The sequence below is a fragment of the Ranitomeya variabilis genome, chromosome 3 (genome assembly GCF_051348905.1).
Source record: "Ranitomeya variabilis isolate aRanVar5 chromosome 3, aRanVar5.hap1, whole genome shotgun sequence".
NCBI lineage: Eukaryota > Metazoa > Chordata > Amphibia > Anura > Dendrobatidae > Ranitomeya > Ranitomeya variabilis.
This window is the reverse complement of record NC_135234.1, coordinates 33,603,689-33,619,198: the sequence shown is the minus strand read 5'-3', so window position 1 is coordinate 33,619,198 and position 15,510 is coordinate 33,603,689. Positions and strand designations below refer to the sequence as shown.

Here is a 15,510-nt window from a genome sequence, read left to right as displayed (position 1 = left end):
CTGTCAATCTTCAGAAGTGCACTGCCCCCTGGCCAGTAAGAAGCCCAGCAGGCAAGGGTGTTGTGCACTCATATAGATTGATCTTGAGAAAACCCTTTTAGAGGGGTATTCTATCTCCAGGATCCTATCCCAATATGTAGTAGGTGTAATAATAATATTAGCCAGTACCGCCAATTAGAGAGGTAGTATAGTTCTTCTGCTTGGTTTTGTCACTTGCTTCATGTGCAGGGCATTGCGGTAGGTTTGGTATCCACTGTTACGACCACTCCTATAGTAAGAGCTGTTCATGGTCGTAACCGTGGATACTTAGGCTACTGCAATTCCCTGCACATGGGGTAAGTGACATGGCAAAACAGAGCTATACTACATTTATAATTGGAGATATTTGCTATTATTATTATTATTATTATTATTATACCTACTATAAATGGGGATCGGATCTTGGAGGTAGGAATGCCCCTTTTAGTTATTTTCTACAGGATGGTGCGACTAATTTCACATTGTTGCCCTGCAGCATGCCAGGTCATCGGGATGTATGACTACATCGCGCAGAACGACGACGAGCTGGCTTTCGCCAAAGGTCAAGTGATCAATGTGCTGAACAAAGAGGATCCCGACTGGTGGAAAGGGGAACTGAACGGCCAAGTGGGTCTCTTCCCATCCAACTACGTCAAACTGACCACAGACATGGACCCCAGCCAACAATGTAAGTAAGAGAACGGCCTCTACCATGAACCCGGCCTTGTAAATGACATGCGGCTTCAAAGCCCCCCCCCCCCCCCTTACACCCACCTCTGAAGATCTTTACTAGAGTTTATAACCTTGGCACAACCCCTTCCCCCGCATTCACTTGTCCGATTTCCAGCTTACATCATGTGGTAGTTCTTTTAGCAATTGGGACTACGGCAAGAGAAAAAAAGGTTATCTACAATTCCTAATTTATAATCTACTAATTGGATCCTAATTTTGTGACTTATCATGTGAACATCACGGGAAAATGTGGTACAGCTGTTCTAGGCAATGTCAATGTTGGAAATTTGCATTCCACCCCCATTTCACTACTTTTATTATAGTTGCTTTTATTAAAAGGGTCGTCCGGTCTTCTGCTAAGTGTGCAGACTTCTGAATCCTTACAGTGTGTGCACCGTTTGCTGTCAGAATTCTTCAATATTGCCAGCGAGACCTGGCCGTCACATGACTGCAAATGTGCAAATTGCATACGTGCGGTCACATGCCAACTAGACGTGCTCTGCCTCACTCAATACAGCAAGGTCAAGCATGTCTAGTCGGAATGTGGCCAAAAGTATACAAGTCGCAAACTTGTAGTTAAAACACCAGCAATGCCAAAGAATCCTGACAGCGAGCGGCATGCACACTGTAAGGATTCAGAAGTCTGCAGACTTTAGAAGACTGGACAACCCCCTTAAGGAAGGAAAAAGGCAAAATCCAAACTGAAAATGAAATGCTGACGTGTACCAGGAAGAGTCTCGTGAATTTTGCAGTGAGCCCTCATGCCTGCGATCCTGTTGCCAGGTATAGATTTGGTGTTAGTAGTTTTTTCGTGACCTATACGGTAATATTTGATGGCCTGTCCTTTAGGAATTGGCACATGATCTGTGGGAATCCATTTCCTGATGCCCGTTCTGACCGTACGTGCTGGGTTGAAATGCCAAGCACTGTAGACACAAAGTGCGGCACTGCCTGGCTAATACGGCGCGGGTCGTACCGAATCCCCACGGCTCCCTCTTTCAGCTAATACACTTTCCCAGTTCAAAGCATAGACCATCACCATCAAAGCCCCCAAACCCCTGGACAACAATATGCCTGCCCTGAATGCTTGCCTCGTTAGAAAAATAGTTTGGCTTACCTATAGGTAAAGGGTGTGTATACTTTTACGACCATTTTTATTACCCCTAAGCTTCTAAAATAAAAGTAACTTTGTGAATACTCTTGATTTTAAAATGTATTTTGTGACCAATGTGTCTCCATGATTACAGACTACAAACTCACCCTTTGTGTAGTCTGACCTTGGAGTCCAGTCCAGAACACTGCTTGTACTCGATTGTGGGGGCGGAAACCCAACGCCTCCGATCTGTAATGTACTACATGCTGGGGTGAAGCCCCTCCGATACAGAATGGGGGGGTCTTAAATCTTATGGTTCTGATTTTGAGGTACCTAACCTATACAATGTTTTGAAGCTGAGTTTTGCACTTTTTTTTTTTTTTTTTAGAATAAAAGGATGCTGACACTTTGGGCGGGCTTTTTTTAAATTTTTACATTAATGCATGTATTTTGGACTAAAAAATGATTTTTAGCGCAAAGTACTTGTTTTCGGTGCAGCATTTTCACAACAAGATCTATTGCATAAAGCTCCCATTTTGGCGCACTCGGATGTCCCATGTCCATATTGCCTTTGGGTATGTGCACACATTGCGTTTTAGTCACGTTTTTTCTGCACAATTTTTTTTTTTTTTTTTTTTTTTTTTTAAAGTTTTCCCATTACCAGCAACGTGAATGAGTCTCCTGAAGATGCTTATTTTTTTTTTCCTTGGAGACTTATATTTTCAGCATGTCAATCCTTTCAGCGTTTTTGCTCCAGAGTTCACACATACTAATGAGTGGAGAAAAATCAGCAACAAAATGCACGTTAAAAAAAAAAAAAAGTTTTGCTTAGATTTTGTTGCATTTTTTTCCATGGTACATTTGTCTCTTGTGCATGCTGATAAATTTTATTGCAAAAAAAATCTGATTTATATTTCAGCAGGTTTTGGCACAAAAAAACACAGCAAACCCCGATACCTGCGTTTTTGCATCACTTTTTGCTCCACCCATTACTTTCAATGGGTGAAAAACGCTGAGAAAAATTCTGAAAGAAGTGACATGCTGCATTCTGCAAAACCCAGCGTTGTGCACAGAATACCGAGGACACGAGGCTGGTACCGTAAAACGCAGCTAAAATTTGCATTTAAAAAAGCATCAAAAGTGCAACCTGTGAACATGGCCCTACAGAGATTAAAGAGAAAAAAAAATATACCAGCTTCAGCAAACAAATGTTTAAGTTTTCTGACCAGAAACACTTTTTTGGAGAGTTTTTTTTGTTTTTTTTTGTTTTCATACATGCTGCTTTAAGATTTCGGAGTTTTATAATCTTTTCTTAAATATTTTTATATATACAATACAACATGTTTTTCTTCCAGATGGGGCGGGGCTAGTCACAACGATTTAAACTGACTTTTTTTTTTTTTTACTGATTTTATTCATAGGCAGAGACCCGAATTCCAGTGCTGTATCACTTACTGAGCTGCTAAAATAGTGATATTATGAAAAGTACACTTATCAGTGGGAGATTGACTAGAAGACTAGTAAACCTGCTGCCATGTAGTCCAACCTCACCTCCCAAACTGATTGGCAGCTTTCTGCCTATGCACAGTGTATACAGGAACCTGCCAATCAGTGGTGTGGGCGGGGTTATACACAACTCGGCATTCTTAGATCTGCAGCTGAGAAAACTGTTTTTAATCAAAACTGCAGAAATCTGTAAAGTGACATGTCGCTGGAATCGGGGTCTCTGCCCCTACATCATGCTACTATCAGATTGGGTAGCAAAGGCCTAGTGACAGATTCCCTTTAAAGTCTATGGACGGTCCAGAAGCTGCTAAAGTGAACACTTCTCCAACATATTTTATGTATTGATGAAAATCCATTCTGCTCATGTGATGGACACACAGGGGGTGGTCCGTTACAAGACGGAGGTCCCATAACTGTGCTGTAAAGATCCGATCTCCTGTGCGTCCATCGCATGACAAATGCTAATTAGAAAAATAAATAGAACGTAGGTACCCAGTGAATGTTGTCAGAAACCAGAGATTTATAAATCTTGAAATAATTGATACAGAAAATATATTGGAAACTTGTATAACTTTTCTCCTTCGCCTCATTGTGGGACACAGACCGTTCTGTGTCCCCCAATGAATGGCTCGGAGAAAAGGATTTTATGGTGAGTACACAAAAATCCCTATTTCAGAACTTAAAGAATAAGTTATTTGCTAAAACCTTGAGTAACCCTTTTAATTAAGGCCAAAATTTGTAATCACATTCAACATCTTTTTGAACCCTTCCCCGTTCCTGCACCATTTGGATCCTCCGCCTCATCTTTGTTTACATATCTCTGTGATGATGTCATTCTCGGGGGCGGGGCATGTGAGCGGCTCCGCCTTTTCACCTCCCGCTATGATGATGTCACTGCAGCAGGCTGTGATTGGACAGTGGTCATCACATGTACACAGAGGAGGTGAAGCCGAACAGCGGGATCGAATAAGCGAAGAAATATTGTGACGTTTATTTTCATAGCATTTTAGGTTGCATAAAATGTGTTTTAAGGTTTTTTTTTTTTTTTTTTTTTTTTCTTTTTTTTTTAAATAACTTGAAAAGAGTACTTGGGCCTGTTATCATACATCATTCCCTGTGTGTGTGGCATGCTGCCTTTTTTATTTTCATTTATTTTGCACCTTGCACAGTCATTGTTGTAGTGTACAGTGTTTTTTTTATTTTATTTTTATTTATTTTTTTTTTAGATTTTTTTTTTTTGTTTGCTTATGTGTTGTTTTCCTCCTTTTTCTAGGAATCATATGTTGTCCATCCCCCTACTCAGGCTTGAAAGTCCTCAAAGGGACCCACTATCCCCATATCACTGCCCAGAGGGATGATGGGAGATGCAGCCTTGATCATGTGACTTCCAGCATGATCATTCATCTGCCTTCTGACTAGACGACCGCTGCACAGAATTTTTACCTCATTTTTCCATTTAGATGCATGTTGACCATTACGTTGTACCTGCAGATCCTGAAGCTAAAAAAATAATAATAATAAATAAATAAATAAAATTGACACTCGGATTAAGGAGGATAGTGGGTCCTTTTGCGGCTTTCACCACTTAATAAAAAAATAAATAATAAAAATCATACAGCGTCCTTTTTAGTTTGATCCATGACACTTTTTCGAGGGAAGTCTGTCATCAAATGGTTGCGATATTACTTTTAATTTGCAAAAAGACCCACTATCAAGGAATGCTGCATGTACTGTTTTTATATCGTGTCCATAAATATGAAATGTTTGGCTTTTATTTTATTACCTATTGTATTATTATTATTTTTTGTGTGTGTTTGTCCTGTCTCAGAATCCTTTATTTTAACCTTTTAACTGACAGAAAGAAGCAGAAAAAAAATAGTGAAATACTCTCAAATATTTAGAAAGGTATATACTACATAATTTGTATTCTACAAGATGTAGAGGGTTAGGGGGTTTTTTTTATGTCATAAAACAAGCAAAAAACAATTATTATTTTTTTTTAATTGTATTTTTCTGGTGCAATGGTTCTCCAGCGTTAACGGGCCCACTGCGCTTGTTAATCACGTTCTTCAATTTTGCACATGTCATTGATGGCGGACCTCCCTGATTTGTACTGTTTTTATGTATGTTATTATTATAATTATTATTTTATATATATATATATATATACATTTGTCGGGGGTATTATATCCATTGTATTATACATGCCAGTGTTTAGTCTTCATCCGACTTTTTTGGGCGTCCCGCCTCTCCTCCACCCTCCGGTCACAGGGCTTCTTAGCTGTTCCTTTTTCCGATCAGGACGAAGAATGTAATACAGTACACTATTTTAACCTGGAATTAATGGCAATGTTTACATACTTTTTTTTTTTTTTTTTAAATTTTCTTATTTTATCTAGACTGTGGAATTGTTGTCATATATTTTATCCTTTTTTTTTTTTTTTTAGAAACTTATATCGTATTGTGCCGTCACCTTTTTGGAACACTAGCGTCCACTTTTCCTGCCTTGCGCAGAGAGAAAAAAGGAATGAAAAGTTTTAAAAAAATTAGCCACGATGGGACGTTTTTACTCATGGCTGTAGTAGTAGTTTTATTTTTTATCTTCTGTATTCCATCTTTCTCCCCGCAACTATAATACTCATTCTAGAACTGTCGCCCTATTGCCCCTCCAAAGAAAATAAAATAAACATTTTTTTTATCGCTTGAGCCAACTGGAGCTCCGTGTTCACCCGCACTTCAGTATTGTCATGGATATGAATGTAAGATATATAAATATATAAAAACCTACAGCTTTAACAACTGTAATACAGCCTTTACAATCTACTACATGTATAGAGAATTAAATCCTTCTTATAGAAGCTAAAACCCTCATGTCTGTGTTGTCCTTGTTTGATTGTTTCTTGTTGCATACGAAAAGTTACTGTCGTGATAAAAAGTAATCTATCATAGACCGAATGTCAATGACAGATAACTGTAGATAACACTGGATTCACAATAGGTGATGTCACAGCTCACCTCCTCCTGTACAATGACTGATAACACCTCTATATACAGTAGATAACACAGGATCCACCATTCACAATAGGTGATGTCACAGCTCACCTCCTCCTCCTGTACAATGACTGATAACACCTCTATGTACAGTAGATAACACAGGATCCACCATTCACAATAGGTGATGTCACAGCTCACCTCCTCCTGTACAATGACTGATAACACCTCTATATACGGTAGATAACAGGATCCACCATTCACAATAGGTGATATCAGAGCTCACCCCCTCCTCCTCACTCCTCTATATACAGTAAATTACACAGGATCCACCATTCACAATACATGATGTCACAGCTCACCTCCTACCTTTCTTGTACTATGAGCTCTGCACAGATACTGAGTATATGCCTAAAACAATCTCGTGTAGAAATCGGGAGTATGGTAATTTCGTTACTTTTTCACGTCCACCTGCCTTCTCTTATGAAAGCTGCTGATGTTTTTCAAAACTCAGACCCAGAGCAGTAAAGAATATAAAATAAAACACGTGGAATCAGAAAAAGAAAAAAGGATAGGAAACTCGTTTTTATTCCAGAATGTATTTTTAAAGAACAAATTTAAGCAGAACATTTCCTGATTCCCATGAATATATGACTCACAGCGTGAATGATTGTGCATTTACGGGTACTTTTTTATTTTTACAAATGGTTTTTCAGTTTGGTTTTGTTACCACATTCTATCTGTTTGTCCTGCATTTTGGTTTGTCCAATCTTCATCACTTTTTTTTTTTTTTTTTAAATTAAACAAAATTGAATACATACATGAGAACAATGCAAAAAACAAACGTGAAAGAGTAAACACTGCCAATAGATTTTACGAGAAAAATGTTGAACCATTAAGGATCCGTTAGAGCAAGTTCGGTAATTTGTGAAAAAAAGAAAATTTGCCCATCAAAAAACGGTATAAACAAATGGAAATGTAGATGAAACCATTTAATGCTTATTGGCTTGATTTTACTTCTAGACAGTTTCATAAGTCTTCAACCCCCATCTTTAGCTGCACGGGAGGACATGCTGAAATAAATCTTTGTGACAAAATGCAGTTCAGAAATCTGAAGGATATATAATCTACCATTTGTGAATGACTCCTGTGGACTCAATAAGTTCTATACCCTAACCTTAGTGTCCGTGTTGGAGAGCTGACCTCTTTTGTGCATGGTGAGACATGTCTGAACATGCAACAGACGCAGTAGAAGTTCTGTCTCGTGAAGGCACTGGAAGGGATAGGATGGCAAGTACAGTACAGCTCTACGAAGAAAGTGACTGTTCCGGAGCTTCGTCCCATGATTAAATTCCTTACAAAAGAAAAAAAGTCTAAAGAAATCCATGAAAGGATGATTGTTGTACATAATGATAATGCTACAACCAACTAAAGTTATGGGCAAAGCAGTTTAAATGGAGTAGGAAATTAATTGACTATGGCTCCCTGTCGAAGCATGTTCAGAGGAAATGTGTTGTAGAGTGGAGGCCAAGATTTTAGAAGATCGTCAGATAGCGTTCTAGCTCATGAATTAGGCATTTCAGTTGACTCCATTTCCAGTATCATTCATGATGTTTTGATGATGCCAAAGATCAGATCCTGGTAGGTTACAAAGAATGTTGATGTCGGAGCAAAAAATATGTCGCCAAGTGAATTTAGACATGCTTCGAGAAAATCCAGGAGACTTCTATTCTCAAATTATTGCCGGTGGTGAAACCTGGGTCATCCACCATGTTCCTGAGACCAAACGAGCCCATGAAATGGAAGCCCAAGAGGTCACTAATTCGAAAGATCGTGGCAATAATTTTTTAGGATACAGAAGGCATTTTATTGCTAGAATTCATACCACACAAGACCACAATTACTGGAGACTCCTATGCTTCAACAATGAAGGAATTACGTAAGGGAGAAATGCTGTGGAAAGTTGTCTGCAAGTGTGTTGTTGCTTCACGACAATGCGCCAGCTCACAAGTATCGCAAATCACAAGCTGCTATCATGTGACTTCATGGAGCTTGACCATCCACCGTACAGTCCAGACATGGCTCCCACTGATTACTTTATATTTCAGAACCAGAAGAAATATCTGTTTGGACAACGGTTTCTTGATGCTAATGTACTCAAAGAGGCAGTGACAGGGTTCTTGCAGCAGGAAGACATATTCTATTCTGAGGGCATTCGGTCACTGGAGGCGAAGTGGAATATGTGTGCCGAAGACAAGTGGGATTACATTGAAAAGTAGTAAATTCAATATTCTCAGAAAATGTTGTTTTCATATTTGGGCAGATAAATTATTGAACACCCCTCTACATGTCTCCAGGATCAGAATACACTCTGGGTTCGTAATCTGCTGCATCAACCCAGTTCACATAGGCCTGCTTAGGTTCAACACCACTTGCATAGATCCTATGGCACGCGTGCCATCTCATCACTACCACCACCACAACTCTCCGCCTGCGAGCCATCCCCCTCATCACTGGTGCCGCCGTCACTCTCCTCCGCACGAACGCTGTCCCATCAGGCCACCCACGTTCTGAGGAGGGTGAGGGTGGTGGTGCTAGTGCTGTGGGGATGACGTGCATGCCCACAGGTATGACTGCGATGTATGAAGTCAGGAGCAGAGGGGTAACAGGCTGAGGTGAATAGTTAACTTTTTTTATGTGAGGCCATTACACTGTATGGAGCACCCTGTGGGGCCGTTATACTGTATGGAGCATCATGTGGCACCATTATACTGTATGGAAGACTCTGTGCCCATTATAATGTATGGGAGGCAATACAGGGCCCTGTTATACTGTATAGAGCTTATGTTGAGCCCATTACACGGTATGGAGGGCTATGTGTGACCCATTACACTGTATGGAGGACCATGTTGGGCCCATTATACTGTATGGAGCATCATGTGGGGCCATTATACTGTATGGAGCATCACGTGGGGTCATTATACTGTATGGATCAATATGTGGGGCTATTCTATTGTATGAAGCACTTTCTGAGGCCATTTTACTGTTTTGAGCACTATGTGGGTCATTATACTGTATGGAGCACTATGTGGGGTCATACTGTATAGAGCACTGTGGGGTCATTATCCTGTATAGAGGACTCTGTGGGCCTGTTATACTGTATGGAGGACTGTGGTGCCCAGTACACTGTATGGAGCACTATGTGGGGCCAATTACACTGAATGGAGCAATGCAGGGCCCCGTTATACTCTTTACAGCACTGTGTTGGGCTCATAACACTGTATAGAGGACTATGTGGGACCCATTACTCTGTACGGAGGACTATGTGGTGCCCATTACACTGTATGGAGCCCTATGTGGGGCCAATTACACTGAATGGATCACTATGTGGGGCCCATTACAGTGAATGGAACACTATGTGGGACCCATTACACTGAATGGAGGATTATTTGGGGCCCAGTACACTGTATGGAGGATTATTTTGTGCCCATTACACTGTGTGGAGAATTATTTGGGGCCCATTACACTGTATGGAGGATTATTTGGGTCCCACTGCACTGTATGTAAGACTGTGGGGACATTATACTGTATGGAGGACTATGTGGGGACATTATACTGTATGGAGCACTATGTGGGGACATACTGTACGGAGGGCTGTGTGGGGACACTATACTGTATGGAGGACTTTTTGTGCCCATCATACTGTATGGAGGGTTGTGTGGAGATTACAGGTGGAGAATCATACTCTGTGATGGGGTCACCATTCTCTGGGGGATTGAGGGGTACAGTAGGGTAGGAATTTACTGTGCGGGTATCATACTGTGTGAGGGCACTTTTGTTTGCAACATACTTTTAGTTTTATTCAAGGTTTTGTTTAATCCTTAATTACATATTTAAATTAGGCCATTTGATTTTACTGTTTAGTTTGACATTTCTGGCTTAAAGGGTTTGTTCTCATCATGATAAAGGGTTACAATCGCAAAGAGGCTGTAAAAACAAACAACTTTGCGATTTTACTTTTGTTTAAAAATCCTCAAGAATGGACCTTCACTGCAATGGGAGGCTGGTGTCTTAGGCTCGGAGAGCAGCGCTTACAAGCTCTTAGCTATTATAGACTTTATAGCACAAGTTGTTTTTCTTATCTAAAACCTTCTGGTTAAATTGCCGTGTTGGCACTTTGCGATAAATAAGTGGGTTTTGGATTGCAGTTTGGGCACTCGGACTCTAAAGGGTTCGCCATCGCTGATCTATACACTCAAGACTAGTATTATTTTTAATCAAGACTTTTTGTGAAGTTGGCCTTGCATGTTTTGGAGAAAAAAATGGTTGCAAAAGTGTACATACCCTGTAGGGAATGATCTGGTCTCCATCTTTAATCCATGCGGATAATAGATTGGGAATAGTGACACGCGGACTAACTGATCAGCACACCTATTTTTCAGGAGTTTATTCTTTCCTCTCCCATTGTTCCAGGAGCCATAACTTTTTTTTATTTTTTCCGTTCTCAAAGCCATATGAAAGCTTGTTTTTTTGTTTTGTTTTTTTGCAGGTTAAATTTCTAGATTTTTAATGACGTCAATCACTTTGCCATACAATGTACTGATAAAAAATTCCAAGTGTGGTAAAATGCATCCCATTCCCAACACAAACCCCCCCCCCCCCCCAAAAAAAAAAAAAAAAAAAAATCAGCAATCCTGTCGTCTTGTTTTCCTTTTTTGGGGGGGGAGGGGGGGAAGGTTTTGCATTCTTAAGTTGTTCATCCTGCAGGCGACATGATTCTCCAGGTGAGTACACCTACGGTGATACAAATGACATCTTGATTGCTTTTTATTGCATTTTATTTTGTGGTGACTGAAAAATGGCAATTTTGCCATTACAATTGTTTTTAGAATTTTTTTTTAGTACAGTTGAAATAATTTCATATTTTTTGGACAAGATGATACAAAATACTATTTTTTAATTTCTTTCATTTTGAAGGGAGAAAAAGAGGGTAATTAAACTTTTTTTTTTTTTATACATTTTTTTTAGTCCCGTTAGGGTACTTGTACCTGAGACTGATTGCTTATGCTGTAGATCACAATACCACAGTATCCTCAAGCCCAGCCGCACAGACCAATAATGGGATGCCGCGAATGAGCTTACAGATGAGAAAACCGCTTGTTTGTCGGCTAATTGGATTATTCTTGGGGGGGGTCTTTAAATCATCATTGTCATCAAGATTGAGGATGTGATTCCAGCACTTGACCTTACATGGAGTCAGATCATGGATTATTGTGAAGGCATCTGGTATAATAAAATAAATAAGGCAGCACTCTGTAGCGCAACAACTTACAAACATGAAACGTGAAAATTGAATTGCATTACTGCACTAGAAATATGAAAAATTCACATTTAGTCCATGTTTGGATGTGACGGTCAGTGTTTTGATATTTGTATTCATTAGCCTTCTGACTGGGCACTCCTCCTTTTAGCTTCAGGCTTTTTTAATCAAGACAGGACCCTATCCCTCCACAGAGATGTAGATTTTTAGTCTGAGAGGACTCACAGGTTCAGGTGAAGACTTTATTCTAAGGGAGGATGGTATTGATAGGTCCTGGTAAACGAGAAATGCCTTATCGTGGCTACCAGGTACACATGAATTGGTCAATTTATGCGCTAAACTTTCTCAATTTTTCTCAAAACAAAAACAAAACTTTCTCAATATTTCTAGTGAAGTAATGCAATTCAATTTTTATGTTTCGTCTTTGTAAGTTGTTGCGCTACAGAGTGCTGCCTTATTTATTGTACATGAGTTGGTGACTCTAGGTTAGCATCTGTTCACATTTAGTCCATGTTTGGATGTGACGGTCAGTTTTTTGATATTTATATTGGCATCTGGTATAAGGGACGCGTGCACACACACTTTTCCCCTCTTGCATTTTTAGGGTGCGCAGATTTACATCTTCTAGATATGCTGAGTCCTGTAGAGAGGAAGAGACAAGGCTACATCCACGAGCTGATAGTGACCGAAGAGAACTACGTGAATGATCTCCAGCTGGTCACAGAGGTGGGTTCATCTGGAGGGACAATGTTCTGATCTGAGGAGACATCTGCTAAAGATTGTCTGATCTGGGCCAGATTTCCCCGTGATCGCGTTTGTTTCCATTTATTTGACATATATTGTCCCTTTTCATGAAAAGGGCTTCTCTAAGGAAGGCCATTATTTTGGTGGCAGTCTCAAAGGAGGCGAAGCTTGGCCAAAGGAACTCCGGTTCCAGATGGCTTTTAACAATCCGGCCAGTTGTGTTTGCAATTTGGATGTGTCTGTCTGTGGGGTACTGCCATTTTTATTTTTTTTTTGCCTTCATAATTCTGGACTGTAAGACGGATGCTGCAATCGTCTGTTCGGAAAATTGTTCCTATTGACACATTACCAACAATTGATTTGTCGTCAAAGGGAGCCTAAATGGGTTGTCTAAATGCACCCAGGCTACTTTCACACATCAGGTTTTTTGTTTCAGGCACAATACGGCAGTTTTTGAAAAAAACGGATCCGTTTTTTTTTTTTTTTACGCCGGATCTGTTTTTTTTCCATAGAGTTGTATTAGCGCCGGATTGTGCCTGAAGGACATGCGTTTCATCCGTTTTGTGCCGGAGGGACGTTTCCGATCCGTTTTTCACACATTGAGCATGCCCAGAAGCTTTGCTTTTGATTCTGGCATGGGAAAAATCTCTCCCTCTCTTTCTCTTTTTCTCTCTTTTTCTCTCTTTTCCCCGGAATCAGGAAGTCAAAAATCCATGCGCAGTAAAGAGAGCCGGATCCAGCTAAAATATGGATCCGGTGCATCAGTTTTTCACAATTTACGCCGGATCCGTTTTTTTTTTTTTGCATATTTGCCGGATTTAGCCTGAAACCAAAAACCTGATGTGTGAAAGTAGCCACTCAGGTTTTGAGTGATTCTTCAAGGCTTTTTCGCCAGAGTTCTTTAAAAAAAAAAGCTTTGAAAAGTTGGAGTAAGATTTGTGGCTAGGCGCATATAGCCGCTACGTGCCTTTCCTACTTAATTCACCAACATGTCGCTGTTTTTTACGTCCCTGGAACACCTTTTGCATTTTTGGGGGTCTCGTTTCCTGAATGCTTGTTAGTCATTTTGACTGGCAGCGGGGGTTTTTTTTTTACCATTTTTCCATGGTTTTATTAGTGTTTTCTTTATTGTGTAAATGGTACAAAAATAAGAAAACCGTTGACGGTTTCTGAATCGAAAATATTCCAAAAGTTTTCTGGTTTCTTTGGAGCCTTCACGTTGACTTGTGTTGTGAAGTACGGAGCTTCTTCAAAGCTGAAAATGCCCGAAGAATGGTCTGGTCACTTCTCATATTTTGTTAAAAGATTGAACATATGAACATTAAGTGTTTTTTTCCTTAGAAATGAGTATGTTCATTCTTTTGATCGCTTTTTCAGGCGTTTTCTCAGCGCTTTTTCAGGCGGTTTCACAGCAGATATACCTTTACGTAGTATCTATAAGGAAGTCCAAATTTCTCTGCTTATCTCATCCCTGGTCCAGGTTGCTGCTTTCCCACTTCCCGCTGCACTTTTGCCTTTTCAGCTTTTTCCCCTCAATCCCAGCACATGTTCATTAGGAAACGGTGTTTCGCAGAGGCGTATTTATCTGACGAGCTTCAAAAACTATTTGTTCTGATTCCAGGGATGTCCCATATTCCCCCATCTTACCTTCTATCATATTAATAGGATTTTATGCTTTTCAGACCTTCCAGAAGCCGTTACTGGAGTCCGAGCTTCTAACAGAGAAGGAAGTGGCAATGATATTTGTCAACTGGAAGGAGTTAATCATGTGCAATATTAAGCTACTGAAGTAAGAGGTTTTCATTTTTTTTAAGTACCGTAATTCTCTGTATCAAAAAAGTTGTAGATAGGGGAACTAAAAGTACAAGGAAATCGCATGTTTTCAGAGGCTAGTTGCACTTCATTTATTTTACATGTAAGTGTGACCACTAGGGGGCAGACTATACAGGTGGCATAGTCCGAGCGTTACCCTACACATGCTCTTATTCCTGTGATGTTGGATTTTCTAGATGATAATTGCATGATCTGATAAGACCACCGCTGATCCTAAGCCCAAAGTCTCCTGTGTGGATGGAGCAGTAGTGAGCATGTGCGACCACCACTTCTGTAGAAAGCGCTTGGTGCAGTGGTCGCACATGCTCACTTCAACTCCATTCACATTGAGACTGTGGATACCCTGTTCTCTTGATTGGTGGAGGTCCCAGTGCTCAGACCACCAACAATAAAACATTACTAAGGCTGGGGACAGCTCCATTGAGGTCTGCACAAATAATTCTGGGCTTACCGGACTTCCTGTTTCTTTTTGGAAATGACCTCTTCTTTAAAAATTAACCTTTCCTCTTCTGTTTTTAGGGCATTACGTGTTCGGAAAAAGATGTCTGGTGAGAAGATGCCGGTCAAGATGATCGGCGACATCCTGACAGCCCAGTTACCGCACATGCAGCCCTACATCCGCTTCTGTAGCTGCCAACTTAACGGTGCTGCCCTCATCCAGCAGAAAACCGACGAAGTGCCTGAGTTCAAGGAGTTTGTCAAAGTAAGTGCTACACCTCTTAGTGCTCTCCGAACCCAATGCCCACCTTCATTAGGAAAGTCTTCTGTTCTCTGTTATCAGCCATTCCAGGCTGAGAAGGAGAATAAATTAACGGGAAATCCAGAACAATCCCTGCCTGCCATAACTACCGTATACCCCACATGTCCAGTACTGGGGGCCTCCTATATGTTTAGCTTTAGTGGACATTCTGCTGTCTCCTCAGAGATTAGCTATGGACCCTCGATGTAAAGGGATGCCGCTGTCCAGCTTCATTCTCAAACCTATGCAAAGAGTGACGAGATATCCTCTTATCATCAAGAATGTAAGTAATATGGAGTACGGCGTCCTGATTCACTTCAGGCTTGTATTTTGAGGTGATGGGGCTGGTGGTCCATTAGTAGACGTATACATTCCTGATGGCCAATAGCCATAAATACCGTCTGGCAAAATGTGATCTGCCGAGGTTTCAGACAATCTCGACTGAAGCTACAGATGAATGGGATGATTGCAGATTATCGTTTGCAGTTATACAATTGAAATGTTTATAGACCACATTCCTTAAAGGGGTTGTCC

At 40.4% G+C, this 15,510-nt stretch overlaps 1 protein-coding gene across 4 annotated transcripts in view; it reads left to right on the top strand.

The window, feature by feature from the left end:
- The window catches only part of ITSN1 (intersectin 1), a 100,300-nt gene that overhangs the window by 74,587 nt on the left and 10,203 nt on the right, over positions 1–15,510 (top strand). For 2 of the 4 annotated variants that reach the window (XM_077293913.1, XM_077293912.1), the window contains exons 28-32: positions 515–706; positions 12,265–12,386; positions 14,087–14,193; positions 14,757–14,940; positions 15,161–15,259. In XM_077293913.1, coding sequence (XP_077150028.1) covers positions 515–706; positions 12,265–12,386; positions 14,087–14,193; positions 14,757–14,940; positions 15,161–15,259 — 704 coding nt within the window. Of the gene's footprint in view, positions 1–514; positions 707–4,622; positions 4,852–5,796; positions 5,935–12,264; positions 12,387–14,086; positions 14,194–14,756; positions 14,941–15,160; positions 15,260–15,510 lie in introns of those variants that run through there. The other 2 variants (XM_077293916.1, XM_077293915.1) reach the window with 2 other exon arrangements.